General features: G+C 41.4%; 4 protein-coding genes across 4 annotated transcripts; 1 reads left to right on the forward strand and 3 right to left on the reverse strand.

Annotated features, from left to right (window-relative positions):
- The first annotated feature begins 3,998 nt into the window (after positions 1 to 3,998).
- Positions 3,999 to 5,038, forward strand: agrp (agouti related neuropeptide). The gene is made up of 3 exons (XM_026172871.2): positions 3,999 to 4,212; positions 4,531 to 4,628; positions 4,733 to 5,038. Exons 1-3 carry the CDS (start codon positions 4,074 to 4,076, stop codon positions 4,922 to 4,924), a joined length of 429 nt encoding a protein of 142 aa, XP_026028656.1. The 5' UTR covers positions 3,999 to 4,073; the 3' UTR covers positions 4,925 to 5,038.
- Positions 5,039 to 7,236: 2,198 nt separating this feature from the next.
- LOC113019389 (chymotrypsinogen A-like) lies at positions 7,237 to 9,287 on the reverse strand. The gene is made up of 7 exons (XM_026163427.2): positions 9,179 to 9,287; positions 8,607 to 8,710; positions 8,440 to 8,519; positions 8,178 to 8,256; positions 7,912 to 8,092; positions 7,549 to 7,682; positions 7,237 to 7,466 (listed from the first exon to the last, which is right to left on the reverse strand). The coding sequence occupies exons 1-7, from the start codon at positions 9,228 to 9,230 to the stop codon at positions 7,305 to 7,307; spliced, it is 792 nt and encodes a 263-aa protein (XP_026019212.2). The 5' UTR covers positions 9,231 to 9,287; the 3' UTR covers positions 7,237 to 7,304.
- A 5,827-nt stretch (positions 9,288 to 15,114) lies between these two features.
- On the reverse strand, positions 15,115 to 17,039 carry LOC145428461 (chymotrypsinogen A-like). Its single transcript, XM_080300682.1, has 7 exons — positions 16,891 to 17,039; positions 16,654 to 16,757; positions 16,487 to 16,566; positions 16,225 to 16,303; positions 15,959 to 16,139; positions 15,596 to 15,729; positions 15,115 to 15,348 (listed from the first exon to the last, which is right to left on the reverse strand). Exons 1-7 carry the CDS (start codon positions 16,940 to 16,942, stop codon positions 15,187 to 15,189), a joined length of 792 nt encoding a protein of 263 aa, XP_080156808.1. The 5' UTR covers positions 16,943 to 17,039; the 3' UTR covers positions 15,115 to 15,186.
- Positions 17,040 to 22,266: 5,227 nt separating this feature from the next.
- On the reverse strand, positions 22,267 to 24,535 carry LOC113025333 (chymotrypsin B-like). Its single transcript, XM_026172995.2, is given in 7 exon segments — positions 22,267 to 22,545; positions 22,673 to 22,806; positions 23,047 to 23,227; positions 23,309 to 23,390; positions 23,790 to 23,869; positions 23,956 to 24,059; positions 24,345 to 24,535. Coding segments are annotated over 7 exon segments (804 nt in total). The 5' UTR covers positions 24,406 to 24,535; the 3' UTR covers positions 22,267 to 22,383.
- Positions 24,536 to 25,091: the final 556 nt, after the last annotated feature.

A 25,091-nucleotide genomic window follows, 5' to 3' on the forward strand; every position in this document is an offset into this window, starting at 1 on the left:
TCAATAAAATCATTGTTTGACCAGACTCTTCGGGACCAGTGTTGTTTTGTTTTCCTCCTCAATATCTTCGAGTTCGGGACAACTGCAATAGGTGTAGACTGCTACTGAGTGTTTCTTCTTCACTCTATATGGGTTTATACACCTCTCTGCATTTAATCATTGGTTATTATTAATCTCCGGCTCTTTTCCACAGTGTGTTTTTGTCCCGTCTCCTTCCCCTCACCCCCAGCCTCCCTGAGTCTGGTTTTGCCAGAGGTTTCTTCCCGTTAAAAGGGAGTTTTTTCCCCACTGTCGCCAAAGTGCTTGCTGATAACAGGTCATCTGATTGTTGGCGTTTTCTCTGTATTATTGAGGCAACTTTGTTGTGATTTGGCACTATGTAAATAAAATTTAACTTGGCCTCTATTTTGCCACAGCAAATTTTAAATAAACCAAGACATGATTGAAGTTCAGTTTTAATTCAAGAATCTATTTCATGAAATGTTTAGTAATTTGTTACACCCCAGCCCAGGGAACCGGCGTGCGACATAAGGAAAATAAAAATAAGGAAAAATGCCCCCACACTCCCTGCTCTCAAGGAGGACGAACCAACAAAAAACAGCTACCACGGATTTCACAACAGCCAGTCAGTTTATTGAGTCCCAAAAGGTAGCAGGCATCAGGGTGAGCATAGCCAAAACAACAAACAGAAACTCTAGAAATGAAATGCAGCTGGCTTACCTTCACAGAAAACCCCAAACGAAAATCACAGGTGTCTTACCTGCCTCCCTAACCAAAAACAGGAGAAAAGATTGCCAAAGAAAAATGGCTTCTCACCCCTACAGCTACCGAGTTAAAACAGTATCGACAACTATTTACATCTATATACAACAAACTATTTACAACACAGGGGGAGATCACAAACATGACAAACTGAAACACAGGGCTTAAATACATAGAGGGAGCAATCAGGGAATGGACAACAGGAGGGAAACACAGCTGGGGCAAATCAGAACTGACGAGACAAGGAAGCGTAACCTGAACACACTGAGATAAGACAGACCTTCAAAGTAAAACAGGAAACACATAACAGTCACGCCTAAAACAAAACACTGACAACATCGAATCGTAACAAATTACAGTCACTTTTATACACGGATACATGTCATTGACCTGTATATATTCAAGATTCAAGAAGTTTATTGTCACATACACCGTAAAACACAAATGTTAAGCTGCAATGAAATTCTTACTTTGCGAGTTCCCTTTAACACAACTAAATAAACAACTAACTAAAAAAAACATAAAAAAAACTCTAAGCATAAAAAATAATAGAATAAAGCGAGTGCTATGGACACTCGCTTTATTACTTGCACCTATTTAGAAGTGCAAGTAGTTATGCAACACTGTCACAGTGTTAACATAATCAGATTATGCAAATATTAAAATTGTTTAAATTGTATGTAGTTGTATTATGATCACATGAAAGAAACAGAACCCACACATGACTGTGGTAAGAGTTCAGGCTGAAACAGGAAGTATGTGAAGACAAACATGTTTATTAAGTCCATTTCCTGCTGATGGGCTGTAATCAGTTGATTCTGAGCGCAGATGCTATGTGCAACTGCAGCTGTGTCCGATCTCATTTGTACTGAGTGCGGCGATGATGTCAACAGTGTGTCACTATTCAGAGAATTGGCAGCATGTTGGCAGACAGAGGATGAGGAGGAGGAAGTCTAACCAAAGCAGCAGATTGACAATAATAGAAGAAACATGAAGGAAGCAGCTGATCTAATGTTCTCCATTAAAGCACCCTGAGAGGATTATTACTGAGTGTACCGAGCTCTAATGAGCACTCAGATCATAACTGACAGCACAGAGGCAAACACGACTACTTTTACTGATTAAGGAACAAAATAAAGGCACATTGAATAAATTTACAATTTACTTTTTTTATCCACATAGTTAATTTTTTTTTTTTTTATTTGAACTCACGCAGGCTTATCGAATCAATCGGTCCTGTTTCCTAGATCAGTTCATTTACCACTCTGGGCTGGTAAGAAAAAAGAAGACCAAATTCAGTTAAACCACTATGTGAAAACATTTCAGGCTGGACAAGAACCTAGCCTGCCTTTATATCCTCCTCTGTCATCTATTCTGCAAACAAAGGTACCAAATATCTCAAAAAGAACGACAAAAAAGAACCAAAAAAATCACACCAGGGAAGAGTTTGAGCAGGGAGATCCGTACTGGGTCATCTGCCCAACGCTGAGGACCTTAGGTCTTCTCAGAGTCGAGGTGGAGCACAAATCTACTCCAACTGGGAGAAGAAGGTTTCCTGAACACACGCTTCTAAAACTGGTTCTGCAGACCTGAAGTGTCACATCTGCTGCTGCTTCTGCAGGATTACTGTGTTTCAGTAACACAGTGATTCTGTGTTCATGTGTTGCTCTCTCTGACCTCGCTCTTCCTTTTCCTTGCTGCAGATATCTCTGGCTCCAGGGCTTATCTGTCGTATCTGCGGTTACTAGCCTCTGCTTTTTTGTTTGTTTTGCCTTTCTGTTGTCTCCTTGTCTTTTTCACATTCCCCACAACTGGTTTTATTAAAGATTTCTTCTTATTAAAAGGGAGTTTTTACCTTTACCCAGGCAGTATCTGGGTTTCCCTCTGTAAAACAGCCCGCTGCCAGTCTTTCTATCTTACAAGACTAAGTACCCTGAGGTGATATTTGCTCTGATTTTGTACTAGAAAATAAAGAAAAAGATAAAATAAATAGTTTCCACATAGAAGAATATTGTGTTTTCTATTAGACACTCAACTGTCTGTCCAGTTTTTGATATATTCCTCATTTGTTTTTGTCGTATATAGATGAAAATGGACAGAAGTGACCTTTACGACATAATCACCATACTAATAGATGCCCCAACCCCCTGCTATACAGTCTCACGTATAGTTTAAATTAGCCTTAGAGCTTCCATCATGCTCCATTTGATGTATCTCTGCAAGGTCGCGGGATGATGCACATGCACAGCGGGTGCCATTCCATACCAAACCTGTGGGTCATGTGACCTTCTTCCTGTCCAGGGGTCTTTAAATTGCCCCTCGTCATCTCAGAGAGTCACAGTGAAGAGTCACAGCAACAGGTGAGTCACATCTCCGTCTGGTTCTCTTCTGATTCAGTTTATGTAGGAAGTAAATAAGATTTTATTTATGATTAAAACTGAAGTTTTATTTAAGCCTTCTGGTGTATTAGTGACAATAACAGGAATATTATGCTGTAAAAGAGATTTTTCCAGGGATACAATTTTGTTATCTTGGGAGCTGACACAGTTATCTTTTTATTATTACAGTTGTGTTTTTGATAATTTAAAAAATAAGTTTAATAAAAAGTCAAATTCAGCAGTGTAAAATTATTTTAATAAAACAAAGTGGAACTATGCAGCCTAGTACTAAATGTCCTTTGCACCACTAATGAAACCCAGCAGGAATGATTTTGTTTTTAGCTGCTGACGAGCTTCACTGTGGATGTAAATGACAACGTGCTTAATGAGAATCTCTCCTTGCTTTATGCATGACTTGTTTTCATCATACAGGAAAGTGATTAAAACCAGTGCTGTGGGTTATTGCTAAGGAAGAAAGGGAGATGTAATTTAATATTTTACGGAACAATATTTAATTTGTTTTCCTCCAAGGTTTGCAATCTGCTCAGTGTGGAAATTTCAACAGATTTGGTTATGCATAAGAATAATACTCTGCTGGTTCTAATCTGAAAAAAGAAACACTTGGTGCTGAAATTTATAACTAACATACTCAAACTTATGTGCTGAAAATAAAGAGAAATTCACAAACCAGCAGGTTAGTTTATTTCACGTGGGATCAGATCATATCTGTTATCAAACTTACTCCAACAAGCTCCAAATCCAAAACTTGTTTGGTAGAAAATTTCACACATGTTAGTTGTCTTTGTATCAACTAATGAAGGTTTTTGAATGTCTGTGTCTGTTTTCCTCCTTCAGAGACTCTTGTTGGAGAAACTGAGGATTGTGGGAGTTGTGGTGCAGGTTTTTCTTCTTCTTTTGTCTGCCAGCAGCAGGATGTTTGGCACTGTGCTGCTCTGCTGTTGGTCCTTCGGTCTGCTGCCGCTCGCCTCCTCGCTGGTTCATGGAAACTTACCGCTCGATGAAGGTCCTGTCGCTGGACGTCGCACTGAAACCTCCTTCCTATCTGAAATCGGTCAGTAACATCTCTTCATTCAGAGAGCTCAAACCACTGTCTCTCCAACACACCACGGTTGGCAGGATTAATCCGTTTAACAGTGGAAGCATGAATATTTATAGATAGAAAAAGTAGACCTCTGAACATGTAGTTTTCTATTTTGTCCCTATTTTTTTTGTTTTACATCACATCTAGTAAGCCCAATCTTTTACATTTGACTGCAGTTATTTTGAAGTATTTTGAAATTGATTTTTCACATTCAGCAGATTAAACACAATGGATTACGGTAAGCAAAAAAAATGCAAAATACATTCTGCTGTGTTTTCTGATTTGCAGAAAGAAGTCAAGTACCTGACCGCATGCACGAGCCTGCCCTCCTCCCTGTGGACTCTGTAGAAGATCATTTTTTGATGGATACAGGCTCCTATGATGAGGTGCAGCATTTAAACCAGCAGTTTACTCTTTACCTCGTGACTCCCTGTTAACAGGTTTACCTTAACAAAGTGAATTCATCTGCTTGCTGCGTTTATGTTTGCAGGACACGTCTGCAGCCTTACAGCTGCAGGGTCGGGCCATGCGTTCACCTCGTCGCTGCATCCCTCACCAGCAGTCCTGTTTGGGCTACCCGCTTCCCTGTTGTGATCCCTGTGACACCTGCTACTGCCGCTTCTTCAACGCCATCTGCTACTGCCGCCGAGTTGGCCACGTGTGCCCCCCAAGACGCACCTGATAACAAGCTGCTGTGATGAGGAGCGAAGGCAGAGACTCATACAGCAAATATGATCTGTGATCTTTTTGTTTTGTGTCGCATTAAATGTGCTGTAATAAATAACTGATGAGGACAGTGTGTGTAATCATATCAGTGTAACCTGAAGATGTGAAAACACATCTCTATATACAGTGGGGCAAAAAAGTATTTAGTCAGCCACCGATTGTGCAAGTTCCCCCACTTAAAATGATGACAGAGGTCAGTAATTTGCACCAGAGGTACACTTCAACTGTGAGAGACAGAATGTGAAAAAAAAATCCATGAATCCACATGGTAGGATTTGTAAAGAATTTATTGGTAAATCAGGGTGGAAAATAAGTATTTGGTCAATAACAAAAATACAACTCAATACTTTGTAACATAACCTTTGTTGGCAATAACAGAGGTCAAACGTTTACTATAGGTCTTTACCAGGTTTGCACACACAGTAGCTGGTATTTTGGCCCATTCCTCCATGCAGATCTTCTCGAGAGCAGTGATGTTTTGGGGCTGTCGCCGAGCAACACGGACTTTCAACTCCCGCCACAGATTTTCTATGGGGTTGAGGTCTGGAGACTGGCTAGGCCACTCCAGGACTTCCAAATGCTTCTTACGGAGCCACTCCTTTGTTGCCCGGGCGGTGTGTTTTGGATCATTGTCATGTTGGAAGACCCAGCCTCGTTTCATCTTCAAAGTTCTCACTGATGGAAGGAGGTTTTGGCTCAAAATCTCACGATACATGGCCCCATTCATTCTGTCCTTAACACGGATCAGTCGTCCTGTCCCCTTGGCAGAAAAACAGCCCCATAGCATGATGTTTCCACCCCCATGCTTCACAGTAGGTATGGTGTTCTTGGGATGCAACTCAGTATTCTTCTTCCTCCAAACACGACGAGTTGAGTTTATACCAAAAAGTTCTACTTTGGTTTCATCTGACCACATGACATTCTCCCAATCCTCTGCTGTATCATCCATGTGCTCTCTGGCAAACTTCAGACGGGCCTGGACATGCACTGGCTTCAGCAGCGGAACACGTCTGGCACTGCGGGATTTGATTCCCTGCCGTTGTAGTGTGTTACTGATGGTGACCTTTGTTACTTTGGTCCCAGCTCTCTGCAGGTCATTCACCAGGTCCCCCCGTGTGGTTCTGGGATCTTTGCTCACCGTTCTCATGATCATTTTGACCCCACGGGATGAGATCTTGCGTGGAGCCCCAGATCGAGGGAGATCATCAGTGGTCTTGTATGTCTTCCATTTTCTGATGATTGCTCCCACAGTTGATTTTTTCACACCAAGCTGCTTGCCTATTGTAGATTCACTCTTCCCAGTCTGGTGCAGCTCTACAATACTTTTCCTGGTGTCCTTCGAAAGCTCTTTGGTCTTGGCCATGGCGGCGTTTGGAGTCTGACTGTTTGAGGCTGTGGACAGGTGTCTTTTATACAGATGATGAGTTCAAACAGGTGCCATTCATACAGGTAACGAGTGGGGGACAGAAAAGCGTCTTACAGAAGACATTACAGGTCTGTGAGAGCCAGAGATTTTCCATGTTTGAGGTGACCAAATACTTATTTTCCACCCTAATTTACGAATAAATTCTTTACAAATCCTACCATGTGAATTCATGGATTTTTTTTTCACATTCTGTCTCTCACAGTTGAAGTGTACCTCTGGTGCAAATTACTGACCTCTGTCATCATTTTAAGTGGGGGAACTTGCACAATCGGTGGCTGACTAAATACTTTTTTGCCCCACTGTATCTATCTATATATGTATATAGATAGATATATATATTATATATGTGTGTGTGTGTAGATGCATATGAATTACTGAATGAAGAAAGACAAAGAAATCTATGTGTGGATTGTGCTTTAATCTTGTAAGGAAGTCAAAAAGTGATGCCCACAATCATAACTCTTAACTATATCTCATTCATATTAACGTGTGTTTCTTTATCAATTAAGGAGCATAAAATATTTGGTTTTTTACCATAAAAAATAGTTTTTATTCACTGCTTCTAGTATTTATGTATAGCTAGGCCAACCTGATCCTGGTGCTGCTAAACACCAGGCAAGTCCAACGTAATAAAACTTTTCTGGAGTTCACCACACTTCATTCACCGAATGCTCGATGTCTTAAAATGAATTTCTACAGAAGAGTTTATGTTGGGTCATTTGTCCATTTTTGTCAATGAATACATTAATAATGTTTCTTTAATAGTTGTGATAATTTGTCTGGTCACATAATAAAAACATGAAGATGAATATTAAGGAGAAAAAGACACGTTCTCGAGCAGGTCATTTTCATTGTTTCTGTGTTTTATTGAGGACTATCTTGGTGCTGAAACCTCTCATATGTGACATGCTCAGTTGGCAGCGATGGTCTGGTCGATCCAGGCACGCAGCTTGGTGACACGGGCATAGACTCCAGGAGTGGAGGTAGAGCAAGTTGAGCTTCCCCAGGACACAATACCAACCAGAGTCCAGGCTCCAGATTTCTCACAGACCAGAGGACCACCAGAGTCACCCTGAGAAATAACACATGGATTTTTAACACAATATAAGAAGCTCAGGATCAGTGCTTCTGTAATTGATGGAGGTCCCACTCACCATGCAGGAGGAGGCTCCGGAGGCTCCAGCGCAGATCATTACATCAGTGACTTGGCTGCCCCAGTAAGACTGGCAGTTAGTGTTGGTCAGCAGGGGCAGGGCAGCCTGCTGCAGACGGGGTGGTGTGTTGGCAGCTGCAACACACACACAAACACATCAGACATTAGAGACTTTTTTATCATGCTCTATCATTCCTCGTGTTTTAGCACAACTGTTAAAGCTCCACCTGGTGGTCTCATTACAGTCCAAACCCACTTACGGTATATGTGATTGTTTGGAATGAATCCCTATCTAATAATTGTTTAACCGATCAGTGTCTACGAGGACATAATAACAAAGAATAACAGGTGGGTGAGCTCTTACCGTTGTAGCGGGTCAGACCCCAGCCAGTGGTCACACACTTCAAGCCTCCGGGGAAGTTGTCGGAAGTCTCGGCCACACAAACTGGGGAAACACGTGTGCCCAGTTGGGCAGGGGTGGCCAGCTTGATGAGTGTGATGTCGTTGTTGATGGTGTAACTGTTGTAGTTGGGGTGCCTGAACACCTGTTGGGAAGTGACATCGTTATGAGCGGCCAACAAACCCTGACATGTAGCTATGCGATGAAAGCTGATGCAGTGTTTCACCCACCTTGCCGGGAGCCAGGGTCTGGATGTTCTCGGCACTGGAGGAACGGTCGTGCTCTCCGAGGATCACACGGTCGGAGGTCCTGCACAGAAAAGAACAGAAGCATGTGGGCATTTCTGAGATCACCAAATTACCTGAAAACTGTTTTTACTTAGTTTTATTCTACCCCAGATACACAGCAATGCCCTCTAAACAAGGATTCTCCTCATCAAACATGACTCTACGTCTTAATTGGAGTTTTCAGTCAAAACCAGCTTAAAGTTACCTGATGGTGCAGTGAGCAGCTGTCACCACCCAGTTCTCATTGATGAGAGAACCACCACAGAAATGGAAGCCGGTGTAGTCCTGTTACAGCAAAATGAACATCAACGGTTAGACATTTCCATCTGATTGTGTGGTGAGCTGTGACAGCGTCTTTGTTTCTTCATTTACCTGGAGGGACACCTGCCAGGGCCAGGAGTGAGGCACTGCCTCCTCACCGTTCACAATGCGGGCGTAACCGGTGATGACAGGACGGATGGCGGGAACTCCGCACCCTGGTGACATCAGAACATCAGGATTATGCCATTAATGAAAATAAAATTAATGTAACTGTAACATTGGCACTAACTGTAAAATTAAACAAATGTTTCTCTCTAATGCTGATCTGCTTAAAACATAATGACACATATACGCCACACAGATCTCTCAGCTGGACCAGATTGTTTAATCCACAATCTGAGAGCTACTTTTCCACAGTTAAAGTTTTATTGTATTTTCATATCATGTTGCATTATGTGATTAAACTGATATAACGCTTTGATTTCCCCATTCTTGAACATTTTTTTTATACCATCTTCTACTTTTTCTTTCTTCGCATGTAATTCTTAACGTAAGTCAATAAACGAGTCATTAAAATGGAAAAAAAGGAGAATAAATTACAATATATCCGTCACTGCTTCGAAAAAAGACAATTTACAACATGCTTCACCCAATGAGCTATAACCTTAAAGAGTTTGTCTCACCGTAGGCGGTGCCAATGAAGGCGAGGCAGGAGAGGATCCACAGGAAGGCCATGGCTAGATCATGTCAGGGCAACCTATTGGAGGAGCTTTTATACAGCAGCAGTGTGATGTGATTGGATGGAACCAGGGTGGTTACATCTTATCTGGACAGTGGGAGTTTTAACAGGTGATGCTGACAAAGAGCTAAGTTTGATTTTCCAATGTGAGGGACCATGACATTTACACGTGCAGCTGATTCACTGTAAAGGAGTGAAAGAACTCCTTGACTGAGGCTAAAAATAAAGATTTACATCACCATTGACTAATCTTTTATTTTATATATATATATATATATATATATATATATATATATATATATATATATATATATATATATATATATATATATATATATATATATATATATATATATATATGCTGTAACTGACAGTGTGCTTAATGAAAACATCTACTGTGTGTTATTGCTAAGAAAGAAAGGGAGATGTATTTAAATATTTTACTGAACAATATTTAATTTGTTTTTTTCTCCAAGGTTTAGACTTTGAAATAATCCTTCTTTATTTAGAGTGGAAATTTCAACAGATGTTACCCACTTCAGTTATACATAAGAATAATAATCTGTTGGTTCTTATCTGAGGGAGAAAAAAAACACCTGGTGCTGAAATTTATAACTAAGATACTCAAACTTATGTGCTGAAAATAAAGAGAAATTCACAAACCAGCAGGTTAGTTTATTTCACGTGGGATCAGATCATATCTGTTATCAAACTTATTCCAACAAGCTCCAAATCCATATCTTGTTTGGTAGAAAATTTCACACATGTTAGTTGTCTTTGTATCAACTAATGAAGGTTTTTGAATGCAGAGAATGAATAAAAAATGTGACTTGGAAGTTTTGGCGTTCCCCCTCTTTCAGGTAAACTGAAGGCTGTGTCTGTTTCCTCCTTTCAGAGACTCTTGTTGGAGAAACTGAGGATTGTGGGAGTTGTGGTGCAGGTTTTTCTTCTTCTTTTGTCTGCCAGCAGCAGGATGTTTGGCACTGTGCTGCTCTGCTGTTGGTCCTTCGGTCTGCTGCCGCTCGCCTCCTCGCTGGTTCATGGAAACTTACCGCTTGACAAAGGTCCTGTCAATGTTTTGAAAAAACAATGTTGGACTCTGTAGTTTTCTCTTGTTCCATCCCCAATCAGACCTGGAGCGACATGTTTAGCCGCATGTTCTCCTTAAATTGCTGGCTTAGTGGTGTCCATAAAACGATGTGGGCTTTATAGATAATTGCAAAACTTTCTGGAGGAAACCTGGTCTTGTTAGGAAAGACAGCATCCATCACACTTTGGATGGAGCAGCTCTCATTTATAAAAATCTGGCCAAAGTTATTAAATCCCCCAAAATGTGACTATTCAGAGTTGGGACCAGGAAGCAGAGTTACAGTCTTACATGTTCTCTGCAGCCTTTCTCCTCCTGTTATCCCCCTAAAATCCCATCCCCTTAGAAACTGTGTCAGCTCCCAAACACCAAAAAGCAAACTCGAAATTTGCAAGATAAATATGAAAAATTACAAAGAAAGACTAATACAGTATCCACATCTGCACCACAGAGTAAAACAGTGAGATGTGGAATATAAAACATTAGGTCTCTCTCTTCCAAGTCTCTGGTAGTACATGACTTTTTCAGTTTTTCAGTTCAATTCAATTTTATTTATACAGCACTAAATCACAACAACAGTCGCCTCAAATTGCTTTATATTGTAAAGCAGACCCTACAATAATATACAGAGAAAAACCCAACAATCATATGACCCCCTATGAGCAAGCACTTTGGTGACAGTGGGAAGGAAAAACTCCCTTTTAACAGGAAAAAACCTCAAGGAGAACCAGGCTCAGGGAGGGGCGGGGCCATCTGCTGTGATTGGCTGGGGTGAGAGAAGGAAGACAGGATAAAGACATGCTGTGGAAGAGAGACAGAGGTTAATAACAGATATGATTCAATGCAGAGAGGTCTGTTAACACATAGTGAGTGAGAAAGGTGACTGGAAAGGAAAAACTCAATGCATCATGGGAATCCCCGGCAGCCTACATCTATTGCAGCCTGAAGGGGCCTGAAAACTGAAGGCTCTCCCTCCCATTCTACTTTTAAATACTCTAGGAACAACAAGTAGGCCTGCAGTGTGAGAGCGAAGTGCTCTAATAGGGTGATATGGTACTACAAGGTCATTACGATAAGATGGGGCCTGATTATTTAAGACCTTGTATGTGAGGAGCAGGATTTTGAATTCTGGATTTAACAGGAAGCCAAAACAGGAGAAATCTGCTCTCTCTTTCTAGTCCCTGTCAGGACTCTTGCTGCAGCATTTTGGATTAGCTGAAGGCTTTTTATTGAGCTTTTAGGACTTCCTGATAATAATGAATTACAGTCGTCTAGCCTGGAAGTAATAAATGCATGAACTAGTTTTTCAGCATCACTCTGAGACAGGATATTTCTAACTTTAGAGATGTTGCACAAATGGAAGAAAGCAGTCTTCTTTTTTTTAATTGTTTATTTTATTTTCATTTACTGAACACGGGACAGACTTGACTGGGGAAAAGAAAAGGGAGAAAGAAAGAGGGAAAGAAAAAGAGCAGGGAAGAGGAATGGTGATAAAGGGCAAAAACCAACAAAACAAACAGACAAAAAATACAGATATCAATCACCTGGATCACCTGTTGAGAAAGAAAAAAGAGAAAACAAGCAAAGAAAAAGAGAGCAATACAATAAACAACATCATGATGATATATGGGAATATAACAGTAAATACTAAATATTAGACATTATTGTGCAGCACATAAGATCGACAGTGCACAGTGTGCTTTGAGGTAGGAGCCAAAAAGGGTGTAGTTTGTGTGTGAGCACCCGTGTGTACACCTGTGAGCATGAGCGTGCTTGTATTTAAAAGGTTCCTTCATGTAATGATCTGCTAGAGGGTGTGGGGGGCCACAGCCCCGTCCTCCAGGGCATGAAGCAGGTATGGAGGAGATCCAGGCTCCAGATATCCAGAGGCCCAAAGAGCAAAGGAGACCAAGGAAGACAAGCAGCCACCGGGAGTGAGCTGGTGCGTACCTGGACGCCCATCCCCGGACACAAAGAACCACCAATGCACTGATGTCTGAGGGCGTCTGCCACTGGCAGGGGGAGTGGTGAGGGGAGATAGGCCTCCATGGAGGGCCTGAGATGTCCCCAGAGAGGTGGCGTCTGATACCCAACCTGACATATAGACACAAACAAACAGGCACACACAGATACAAACATCCATTCCCACCTTCCTGCTCTCATATGCAAGTCTTACATACTTGTTTAATATGTGCGTTGAAGGACATGTCCTGGTCAAAAATGACTCCAAGGTTCCTCACAGCGTTACTGGAGGCCAAGGTAATGCCATCCAGAGTAAGAATCTGGTTAGATACCATATTTCTAAGCTTTTCAGGGCAGAGTACAATAACCTCAGTTTGATCTGAATTAAGAAGCAGAAAGTTAGCGGCCATCCAGGTCTTTATGTCTTTAAGACATTCCTGCAGTTTAACTAATTGGTGTGTGTTATCTGGCTTCATGGACAGATAGAACTGGGTGTCATCTGCATAGCAGTGTAAATGTATGCTATGTCTTCTAATGATGCTGCCTAAGGGAAGCATGTATAATGTAAACAGAATTGGTCCTAGCACTGAACCCTGTGGAACTCCATAATTAACCTCAGTGTGTGAAGAGGACTCTCCATTTACATGAACAAACTGGAGTCTATTAGATAGATATGATACAAACCACTGCAGTGCAGTACCTGTAATACCTACAGCATGTTCTAATCGCTCTAATAGGATATTATGGTCGACAGTATCGAACGCTGCACTGAGGTCTAGCAGGACAAGCACAGAGATGAGTCCACTGTCAGAGGCCATAAGAAGATCATTTGTAACCTTCACTAAAGCTGTTTCTGTGCTGTGCTGAGCTCTGAAACCTGACTGAAACTCTTCAAATAAACCATTCCTCTGCAGATGATCTGTTAGCTGTTTGACAACTACTCTTTCAAGGATGTTTGATATGAAAGGAAGGTTGGAGATTGGCCTATAATTAGCTAAGACTGCTGGGTCTAGAGATGCTTTTTGAGTAAAGGTTTAACTACAGCCAGCTTGAAGGCCTGTGGTACATAGCTGATTATTAGAGATAGGTTGATCATATTTAAGATCGAAGCATTAATTAATGGCAGGACTTCTTTGAGCAGTTTTGTAGGAATGGGGTCTAAAAGACACGTTGATGGTTTGGAGGAAGTAATTATTGAAGTTAACTCAGAAAGTTCAATTGGAGAAAAAGAGTCTAAATGAATATCAATGGTACTAAGAGTAACTGTAGATAATATTACATCTGTGGGATGGTTATTGGTAATTTTTTCTCTAATGACTAAAATTTTATTTGTGAAGAAGTTCATGAAGTCATTACTAGTTAACGTTAAAGGGATGGTTGGCTCAACAGAGCTCTGACTGTTTGTCAGCCTGGCCACAGTGCTGAACAGAACCTGGGGTTGTTCTTATTTTCTTCAATCAGTGATGAGCCACTTAATAATTGATCAACAAATCGATGAACTCTGCCTTACAGAAACCTGGTTACAGCAGGATGATTATGTTAGTTTAAATGAATAAACCCCCCACGAGTCATACTAACTGTCATAAACCTCAAAGCACAGAGGTGGCAGCAATATTCCTGACCAGCTTATTAATCAACCAAAGACCAAGACAGACATTCAATTCATTTGAAAGTCTGATGCTCAGCCCTGTCCACCCCAGCTGGAAAACTCAGAAACCAGTCTGTGATTATCTATCGTCCACCTCGGCCTTACTCAGAGTTTCTGTCTGACTTCTCAGACTTTTCATCTGATTTAGTGCTCAGCTCAGATACAATAATCAATGTGGGTGATTTTAACATCTTCTTCTAACATATAGTATAGAAACTGAACATTTAGTGGTGTTTCCTGAAAACCCTCTCTTGTCTGAACATTTCCTGATAACGCTGGTTTTTATATAACAGTTTATATAATAAAAACCTGCTACCACCGCCGAGTTGGCCCCGTGTGCCCACCAAGAGGCACCTGATAACAAGCTGCTGTGATTAGAAGCGAAGGCAGAAACTTGCACAGCAAATACGATCTGTGATGTTTTTGTTCCGTGTTGCATTAAATGTGCTGTCATAAATAACTGATGAGGACATGTTGGAATAGGTAGGGAGGAGTTGTCTTTCCTTTCCTCACAGGGAGATGTCCACTCCTGGAGATGTAAGATGAGCCAAGGGCTGGACTACGTCGCAAATAAGGGAGAAGCCAAGTCTAAACAGTGGCTACGCCTCAACTTTTTAACCAGTCATATTAGAATTCTGTTTGTGTGTCTCATAATAAAAGTGCTTGCTGCTTGTGTGCAGTGGCCTTTCTATGTCTGGACAGAAGGAGGTCTGTGGCGCCTTGTAAAATTAACTTGAAACTTGTAATTAACTAATTACATTAACTAACTGTGTAATACATTTTGAAAACGTATACTTTGAGTTTATTTGTCTTTTCTCAAAAAGAAAAATAACCCAACAGTGTGTGTAATCTGCTCAGTGTAACCCGAAGATGTATTTATACGTGAATCACTGAATTAAGAAGGACAAAGACCATAAAAAAGTTTTGCTTTTCTCCTGAACACAAAGGGTTAGAATTATCACTACTAATGACTTAGGTGCATTTTAAACTGAGCCAGACTATTTGTTATTCGCTGCTTCCAGGATTTATGTATGGCTAGGCCAACCTGATTCTGGCACTGAGGAACACCAGACAAGTCCAACGTGACAAAACTCTTCTCGAGTTCAACACATTTCATTCACCAAATGCTCGATGTCTCAAATGAAAATGAATAACAGGAGAAAATGACACCTTCACGAGTAGGTCAGAGTTTTTCAGATTTTCTGTGTTTTATTGAGGACTAGCTTGGTGCTGAAACCTCTCATATGTGACATGCTCAGTTGGCAGCGATGGTCTGGTCGATCCAGGCACGCAGCTTGGTGACACGGGCATAGACTGCAGGAGTGGAGGTAGAGCAAGTTGAGCTTCCCCAGGACACAATACCAACCAGAGTCCAGGCTCCAGATTTCTCACAGACCAGAGGACCACCAGAGTCACCCTGAGAAATAAGAATAAATAAGACATTATAAAAAGCTAAATGGTAAATGGACTGGTTTTCTACATTATCTGAGCACTCAAAGCACTTTACACAACTTGCCTCATTCACCCATTCGGCCACACCCTTTTGTCAATGCTCTTTTGATGCATCGGAGCGCAGCTTTGTATGTTGCCGAAGGATATTTGGCATGCAGACTTTAGCAACCAGGGCTCAAATTGTAATTGTAATTGATGGAGGTCCCACTCACCATGCAGGAGGAGACTCCGGAGGCTCCAGCGCAGATCATCAGATCAGTGACTTGGCTGCCCCAGTAAGACTGGCAGTTAGTGTTGGTCAGCAGGGGCAGGGCAGCCTGCTGCAGACGGGGTGGTGTGTTGGCAGCTGCAACACACACACAAACACATCAGACATTAGAGACTTTTTTATCATGCTCTATCATTCCTCGTGTTTTAGCACAACTGTTAAAGCTCCACCTGGTGGTCTCATTACAGTCCAAACCCACTTACGGTATATGTGATTGTTTGGAATGAATCCCTATCTAATAATTGTTTAACCGATCAGTGTCTACGAGGACATAATAACAAAGAATAACAGGTGGGTGAGCTCTTACCGTTGTAGCGGGTCAGACCCCAGCCAGTGGTCACACACTTCAAGCCTCCGGGGAAGTTGTCGGAAGTCTCGGCCACACAAACTGGGGAAACACGTGTGCCCAGTTGGGCAGGGGTGGCCAGCTTGATGAGTGTGATGTCGTTGTTGATGGTGTAACTGTTGTAGTTGGGGTGCCTGAACACCTGTTGGGAAGTGACATCGTTATGAGCGGCCAACAAACCCTGACATGTAGCTATGCGATGAAAGCTGATGCAGTGTTTCACCCACCTTGCCGGGAGCCAGGGTCTGGATGTTCTCGGCACTGGAGGAACGGTCGTGCTCTCCGAGGATCACACGGTCGGAGGTCCTGCACAGAAAAGAACAGAAGCATGTGGGCATTTCTGAGATCACCACATTACCTGAAAACTGTTTTTACTTAGTTTTATTCTACCCCAGATACACAGCAATGCCCTCTAAACAAGGATTCTCCTCATCAAACATGACTCTACGTCTTAATTGGAGTTTTCAGTCAAAACCAGCTTAAAGTTACCTGATGGTGCAGTGAGCAGCTGTCACCACCCAGTTCTCATTGATGAGAGAACCACCACAGAAATGGAAGCCGGTGTAGTCCTGTTACAGCAAAATGAACATCAACGGTTAGACATTTCCATCTGATTGTGTAGTGAGCTGTGACAGCGTCTTTGTTTCTTCATTTACCTGGAGGGACACCTGCCAGGGCCAGGAGTGAGGCACTGCCTCCTCACCGTTCACAATGCGGGCGTAACCGGTGATGACAGGACGGATGGCGGGAACTCCGCACCCTGGTGACATCAGAACATCAGGATTATGCCATTAATGAAAATAAAATTAATGTAACTGTAACATTGGCACTAACTGTAAAATTAAACAACATGTTTCACCCAATGAGCTGTAACATTAGAGAGTTTGTCTCACCGTAGGCGGTGCCAATGAAGGCGAGACAGGAGAGGATCCACAGGAAGGCCATGGCTAGATCATGTCAGGGCAACCTATTGGAGGAGCTTTTATACAACAGGGATATGGTGTGATTGGATGGAACCAGGGCTGTTATAGGCAACATCTTATCAGTGGACAGTGGGAGTTTTAGCAGGTGATGCTGACAAGCTGCAAAGTTTGATTTTCCAATGTGAGGGACTAAGACTTTTACATGTGAACCATCTTGAGGTCTTCTTGAATTCTTCTCTCAGCCTTCAGTGCTTCTCCAGCTTTTCGTGTTACCTCTTTCTGATGGTGCTGTCATTCAGTATTGCTTTGTCTGTCACTACAACTGTCTTCCTCTGCTTGTCCATCACTACTATGTCTTCTTTGTTAACCATCACCTGTTTGTCTGCCTCTGTCTGGAAATCCCACAAGATCTTAGCTCGGTCATTCCCGACCACCCTAGTGGGTGTGTCCCATTTTGACCACTGGACTTTCATGCCATACTTGGCACACATGTTCCTGTATAATATGCCAGCAAGTTGATTATGGCGTTCCATGTATGCCCTGCCTGCTAGCATCTTACACCCCACTGTTACGTGCTGGGTGGTCTCAAGGCCATCCTTAAGGCCCTTCACATAGGAGTGGATGGAATGGAATGCTCTGCGCTGACCACTAGTTGGAGCAAAGGACCCAAAATTTGTGTTGCACTGGCTGCTGCACTCTGCTTGCATGCCATGTTTTTTTGCAGCCACTCTACCAGATGAGCCTGCTCCTTGTCATTACAAAACATGCATCTCTCTGACTTTATATCCTCTATGAGAGATCGTGCCATGATTAGTGCCTCCATGCTGTGTAGAATTTCAGGATGTCAGCCACTTCCTTTATCTGCTGGTGCATCCTGTGCCGGGGCCTGTCCTTCTTTCTGGGGATCCTTCAGGTAGCCATAATGGGCGTCATAGATGCTCATGGAGTGCAGTCTGCTTCTTCAGCAAGTTGGCGTGCATCAGGCCTGGTGCTTTATACTGGAGACCCTTTCTTTGATGTCTGCCCCCGTGATGGTTGCTATGGTCTGCTCTTAGACCAGCCATTATGAGCATTGACTGGCCAAGAGGTTTTAGCTTGGCTTGCTGTATAGTTGGCTAACTTCCTTCCTTCTACTTTGATATTCTCCTTCTGCTTGTCTGTAATGCAGCATTCACATCCCTCACATTGTTTTGGTAACCGACTACAGGTTTCAGGTTTCCAGCTTCGCCACAATCTGTTGGGTCAGCCGCTCTCCGTACTTGGTGCTCAATCTTGGGTGGGGATGAAAGTATCTCCCCCCTGACCTACTAGTTGTTTTGCTGTCAGTCCGTAGCTCCTGTTTTTAGCTGTTTAACGTCTGTTGTTGCCTGACATTTACTTTTTCATGGGTTACATCAAACATTAGTCAGTGATTCCTGACAAATGTTAGTAAATGAGTAAAGGAAAATTTTAAAATAGTGTTAAAATAAAATAAAACTATTTAGAAAATCTAAATCCTCATATATATTTTTTGTTCCCACTCTTGATCTTCCTCCTCTTATTTTTGTGAAACTAATACATTTTTTGATTTATTTTTAACTCAATTCCAAATGTTTGAAATCAATTAACAAAATGTAAAAAAATGAGGGCATAAACACAACCCATACATTAATAGCTAAATTATTAATATTCACAAGACTAACTGCTGCACTTTTTACTTCTATTGAATTTATTTGTGAAATTTGAAAGCAAAGCTGCATGTTTAACAAAACTGTTTTTTTTTTTTATATATAATTCACTTAAATGTAACATGTAGATTATTGCTGTTATTATTTGTAAATGCATCTGTAAGAGCTCTCAGTTGATTGATTTATTGAACTTTAATTTTTTTTTTAAATTTGGGATTGAACTAATTCAAGTGTGTTGTGTTAACATTAAAAACAAACTGAAACAATTACTTTAGTTTCACCGCACTTCTTTAGTATTTTTGTCCACTCTCATGTTTCCAGTTGGTTCCTGCTGTTATCTGGGTATTGACCTCCATTTTTCTGAAACAGGTGTGCATTTCCCAGCATTGAGTGTTTATCAGCAGCAAGTGGACTTAAACATTTTGTATGTGTTCTGACATCAACATTCTTATTATTCATTATTAGTATTTCTTAGTTAGTATTGTTAGGATCTGATCAGATGATGCAAAAAAAAAAACAAAGCAAGAAACAAAAAACAAGCAAATACACAAACATCTGCCCTAAGATGCACTAATGGGTTTTGAAGAGTTTGTGTAATCATTAACATGTTTAACCTATTTAAACAGCTCTGAGAACCTGGATAGTTTTATTGGCCTGAGTTAAAAATGAAAGAAAAAAAAGAAAAGTCATGTTTATGTGACAAATGAAATGAGTTCCAGCTCTGCAAGCTTTACGATGTCAATTGCTGTTTAGTTTTTACAATGAAAAATCGATGTGGAACACCTTTTAGCCTTTTCATGAGATGCCATTTTTTGTGTGTGTCTTGTGATGAGTATAAATAACTGAACTGGATAGATGTGAAGTGAATACTTCAGTTTGAAACATCCTTCAAAGGGAGTTTTTATCTGTTATTGAAATAAGTAAAACTGTTTGGAAAAGATGAATGTTGGTCCTCGTGTTTGTTTTCTGTCATCAAGAACAAACTGAACATCTAACTGGTAATCAGCAGAGGCGGCTAACACAGACACACTCACATTCACAACAATGGGCAATTTGAATCACCAACTGACCTAACCCCGCTGTAGCAAACTGTAGCTTATTTTGGTTTGTTGTTTGTTTTTGAAATGAAAAAATATTGTCACATCTATTCTTTATAGCCTGTAGCACATTTAAACAACAGACGCTCACCCAAAGTCCTCATTTACATTCCAGGTCTCTTAATAAACACAGAATCAATATATAAGAAAACTGTGTTGGTGTTCATTGGGCAAGATAACCCCGAGTTCGCCTCCAAAGCATCTGTCATATAAATGTTATGTAAAAAGCACCTATGTAGAAAAAAAGTGTTTGTATGAATGTGTGAATGACACATGTTGCATAAAGTGCTTTGAGTGCTCAGAGTAGAAAAGTGCTGTATAAGAAACACTCCAATATCATTTAAATACAGATTGTGGTTTTTAAATGTAATTTTTTTATTTGGCCACTTACAGTGAGTCAGAGGCAACTTAAGCATATCTACATAATTACCGCAAGAAGACACAAAAGTGGTTGAGTAATTAAAAGTGATGAACTTGAGAATTACTGCTTTGGGAACCAAATGGTAGTGTGTCGAGGTTTCTCAGACCGGCAGCAGAAGCATGCTAGTATACTGTGTGACTCCTGTTCACAGCTCTGAGTGACTGCTACTGTTTCTGATGCAGTTTGGTTTTTGGTTTTTTGGGATGTTTTTTTATTGTTGTTGTTTTGAGGGGGTTTATTTGTTCCATTGTTTATTTTGTAACAAACTGGCACAGTGGACTCTAAACCAAATATTTAAAATGCGATCAAAGTCAGACTTTCAGCTTTGTTTTACAAAAATTTACCATGAATGTTTTAAGAAACCAGCAAATAATCCCATTTTCAGAGGTATAGAATTAATGGAAAAACTGACTGACATTATGACTAAAGAAGCAGACAATATCTGAAGTGTTGAACTTGTCTTTTATAGCTTTTCACTATAATTTTAATGTAACCGTAAATATGAGATGTTAGTGCAAGGCCATCATTTTCCTGAAAATGGAAATAAAGCAATTTAAAAAGAGCAAGAACAAAATTTTAGTCGCTTGTCGTGGCAGGTGTAACACTATCAACAACTACAATCAAAATACGCCTGTGTTAACAACATGGTGTGAACTACTGTTTACATGTTTCAGTTATTAAACACAAAACTGAAGACAGAGAGACTCACAAAAAAGCAGCAGCTGACGGGAAGAAGCGCAGCATCGGTGATGTCCGTGGGTTCTACGCTTCACTCATCACAAAGGATTTTTTTATTCAAGTATTAAAAACAGTTCTTATGAAATTACTATTATCATTGGTTTGTTCAGTTAATTGTGAGGCTATTAAACTGGGGGACTACGTCTATATCTATCCACTCTTTGGTTTACTTAGGCGAAAGTATAAAATCTATGGCTCTGTTCAACAAATTATAGACTAACTGTATGTTTCCCGACAGTTTGAAGGGAGCCAAAGTTTATTAGAAATTAAATCAGGATTCTATTTTACTCTGGAGCTTAAATTTTATTTATACAGCACCAAATCACAACAACAGCCGTCTAAGGCGTTTTATATAGTCAGGTAGACCTTACAATGATACTTACAGAGAAAAACCCAACAATTATATGACCTTTGGTGACGGTGGGAAGGAAAAACTCCCTTTTAACAGGAAGAAACCTCCGGCAGATCCAGGCTCAGGGAGGGGCGGCCAGCTGCTGTGACTTACAACCCTCAGTAAGAGGTGGAAGCAGGGCTGAGTATACTTGCGTCTCCTTTAGAGTACCTGGCCTTCTTGGTGCTTGGAAGGTGCCCATCCAGACTCCATTACGGACATCGGGGGAGCATGCTTGGGACAAGCGTAGTCTGAACCCAAGTGATGTTCTATTACTCAGCTCCTGTGTTAATAACTCTTATTGATAAGGAAAACCATGTTCATGCTGCAGGTTGATTTTGTAATCAAACTATCAAATGTCTTGGACACTCAGCTAGAGAAAGGGACTGTGCTGTCAGCTGATCACCACCTAATGGTGACATGGAGCAGGCGCCAAGTTTTATTTTGCAGGCATTTTAATCTGTAATAAATATGTGAAACTGTAAACAAATACTTTGATTCCTTTGGAAAAGTCTGTGCATCTCTGGAAACTAAAGGTGAGCGCATTGTTGCTTTTCTTTGTAATGTTTTTTGTTGTTGTTGTTTGTGTGTTGTTTTTAAATGTGCTTATAAATAAATCAATTGATGTAAATATGAAAAGATGCTGATGTTCAGTCTTGTTCACATGTTTAACATACTACAGTTTATTAATAGTGGGGTTTTTCTCATGTTATTTCTTTTTAGGCCATTTACAAAAACACTTTCTTGTACAATGTCTTTGTTAAAGAGTGAAACAACTTACAAAGAAGACACACAAACATACGCAAGAAACACACACATGCACAGCCCTAATCTGCTTTTAAGACTGATGTAGCTAATTTTGTGGAAAAGTAATCAAGCTGACATGCTCACATGCTGTATGGTGTGGGCGTCTGAGAGAAGGGCGCCATGCTGTGCTGCCCTTTTAAGAAGTGATGAAATATGCTAAAGCAAACTCAGTAAGCAAAGTAGATTCAGGCTCTGCTGAAAGAAGTCAAAGTCTAACACAGTCTCTGATTTTCAGGTTTTTTATTATCATCGATGACCTGGGTCCACACTCTGATGTCACACTTCTGGGGTCTTATGGGGTTTGTGGGTGTCCCTGGTGGAGGAGGTTTAGCTGTTTAGCTTTTAGTTGGAAGCCAGGATCTGGTCGACCCACCCACGGAGCTGGGTGACTCGGGCGTAGACAGCAGGAGTGGAGGTGGAGCAGCGGCTGCTTCCCCAAGATACGATACCAACCAGAGTCCACACGTTGTCCTTTTGACAGACCAGAGGTCCGCCAGAGTCACCCTGAGAAAGAGAGTAATGAACAACAAACAAGACCAACAGGTACGTGGAAGCGTCCAACACTAGAACGGGACAAAGCGTGTGTGAAGAAAATCTGGAATGGTTTCCAGGTGGGTGGGCGGGTCCTTACCATGCAGGAAGTGGCACCAGCTCCACCGGCACGGATCATGACGTCAGAGATGTTGCTGCCCCAGTGTTTCTTGCACTCCGCGTTGGACAGCAGAGGCAGGGCGGCCTGCTGTAGGTTATTGGGAGTACTGGGAGCTGTGGGACAGTAACCATGGAACATTTTTGTCATAAATGCCTGTCACACTGATAATACACATAGTTTGTCTGATAATATTTCTGATGGAGAAATACGTGAACCACAACTTTTCCAACTTGACAATTTGAGCAGAATTAACTGTTAGCAGAACGTTTTTGTTGGCTAAAGAAAGAAACTGCAATAAACTGCACTGAGGGTTAAACTCAGACTGCCCTCTCCTCCTGTGCAAAACATCTCACTGTTGTAACGAGTCAGATCCCAGCCGGTAGTGACGCATTTCATGCCAGCAGCGAAGCTGTCGGTAGTGTCGGCAAGGCAGACGGGAGACACGTTGGTGCCCAGGCGAGCAGGGCTGGCCAGCTTGATCAGGGTGATATCATTGTTGATGGTTTGGGGGTTCCAGCTGGGGTGAGTGAAGACCTGTGAGAAGTATGGAGGGAGGGGTTAGATATGGGAAAAGTGCATGCTCTGAAAGCTCGTTGGTTGATGATTGGTTCTCACCTTGGCGGGCTTCAGCACCTGGATGTTTTCAGTGGAGCCATAACCCTTATTGTGCTCTCCAACAATCACATTATGGTAGGTCCTAGCAGTAGGATAGGAATGCAACTTTTAAATGTCAAAACACACAATGAAAAAGTGTTATTATTCAGTCCACAGACACGCTATCCTCATACCACAAATACCTGTTGAAAGGGAATTTATCCATAGCAGTCCAACACAAAAGCAACGTTGTCTGTCTGTCAGACAAAAAGTCTACAATAATCAGCTGTTTTAGGAATTTAATAAGCCAACTGTAAACCTCGAGCTGTTTTTATGGGTTTGTATGTTTGTGCAGAACTGAGTCACACAAAGGAAGTCGCACTGTCGGTTTGAATAGATGCATGATATTTGTCTGACTCGTTTTTTAAACTTTTGCATCTTAAGCAGCAACCAGCCGCAGACAGATGTGTGAGCTGATGTGCTGAGGTTTTCTCGTGCTGACCTGACGTTACAGTGAGCAGCAGTCACCACCCACTGCTCGCTGATCAGAGATCCTCCACAGAAGTGGAAGCCGTTGGTTTGCTGTGAGGAAAACAAGAGCAAACTGAGATAATGAAGAAGAAGAAGGAGAAGAAGCTGCTTGCGATTGCTGAGGTCAGCTGACTCACCTGCAGAGACACCTGTCAGGGCCAGGAGTGAGGCACTGCCTCCTCACCGTTGACAATGCGGGCATAGCCAGTGACCCGGGGAGGGATGGCAGGGGTGCCACAGCCTGAGGTTTTGACACAAAGAGAACAAACCAGCAGAGTCACACTGACCGTTTGAAGTACTTCAATATCTAACTGCACAGTAATCTTTGCAACTGAGAGCTGATCATCTCACATGCAGTTACTGTGGCCCGCCTAAACTAATAATCAACTTTTTATTAAAAAAATAAGTTTCACAGATCTTCTAATTCATGCAGCAGTTACACATTTAACTTTTAAAAAGTAATAAAAGTGCAGAAAACTTGAGTCAAACTCAAACTTTGAAAGAAAACTGAACCTGGCACTCTCACCGTAGGCAGCGCTGACAAAGGCGAGGCAGGAGACGATCCAGAGGAAGGCCATGGTGGTCATGGCGATGAAGGGTCAAGCTGCTGTTTTATCCCTGCAGCGTGTTGGACCGTAGCCAATCAGAAGTGTCTTACAGTTTCCTCCTCAAGTTATCAGAGCTCAGGCGATCGTGGGATTCTCACGACCCTGACGAGCAGCTCTGTGATTGGCTGAAAAACGTAAAAAACCAAAATGTTGACGACTGTTTTACTCGGGAACATCTATAGGTGCTCATGTAGTTTTATCAAAACCCAAGTTTGTTAAATTAAGCAGATGGAAAATTCAAGAAAACGATGAGAAACGAGGCTGAAAACAGGTTTAATTTCCTGCTGTTTAAATACAAACAATGTACTGCAATCAAACCAAGTATATGGAGTGTATATATGTTTAATCAAAACCAGATTATATACAGAAACGAGTCATATTCAGCAGTATCTTAACTGCATTTTAACTTGTCTTCATAGTATATAGTTATCTTTATTTGCTTTGCTTTGTGTTTTCCATCATGTTTCTGTATTTATCTCCTGTTTAAAATGCATACGTGCTCGCTCTGCGGTAATCTACCGCTGCTTATAAATGTAATCTCGGAATAAACGCGTCTCGATATGACATATTGTTTTTCTATTAGTGGAGCTTCAGTTTAGAGCTGGAACAACGCAGCTCAGTGTGAATGAATCAGCTTTTGATTTGAGTGTGTCGTGCTTGCTAAA

The sequence above is a fragment of the Astatotilapia calliptera genome, chromosome 1 (assembly GCF_964374335.1).
Source record: "Astatotilapia calliptera chromosome 1, fAstCal68.1, whole genome shotgun sequence".
Classification (NCBI taxonomy): Eukaryota; Metazoa; Chordata; class Actinopteri; order Cichliformes; family Cichlidae; genus Astatotilapia; species Astatotilapia calliptera.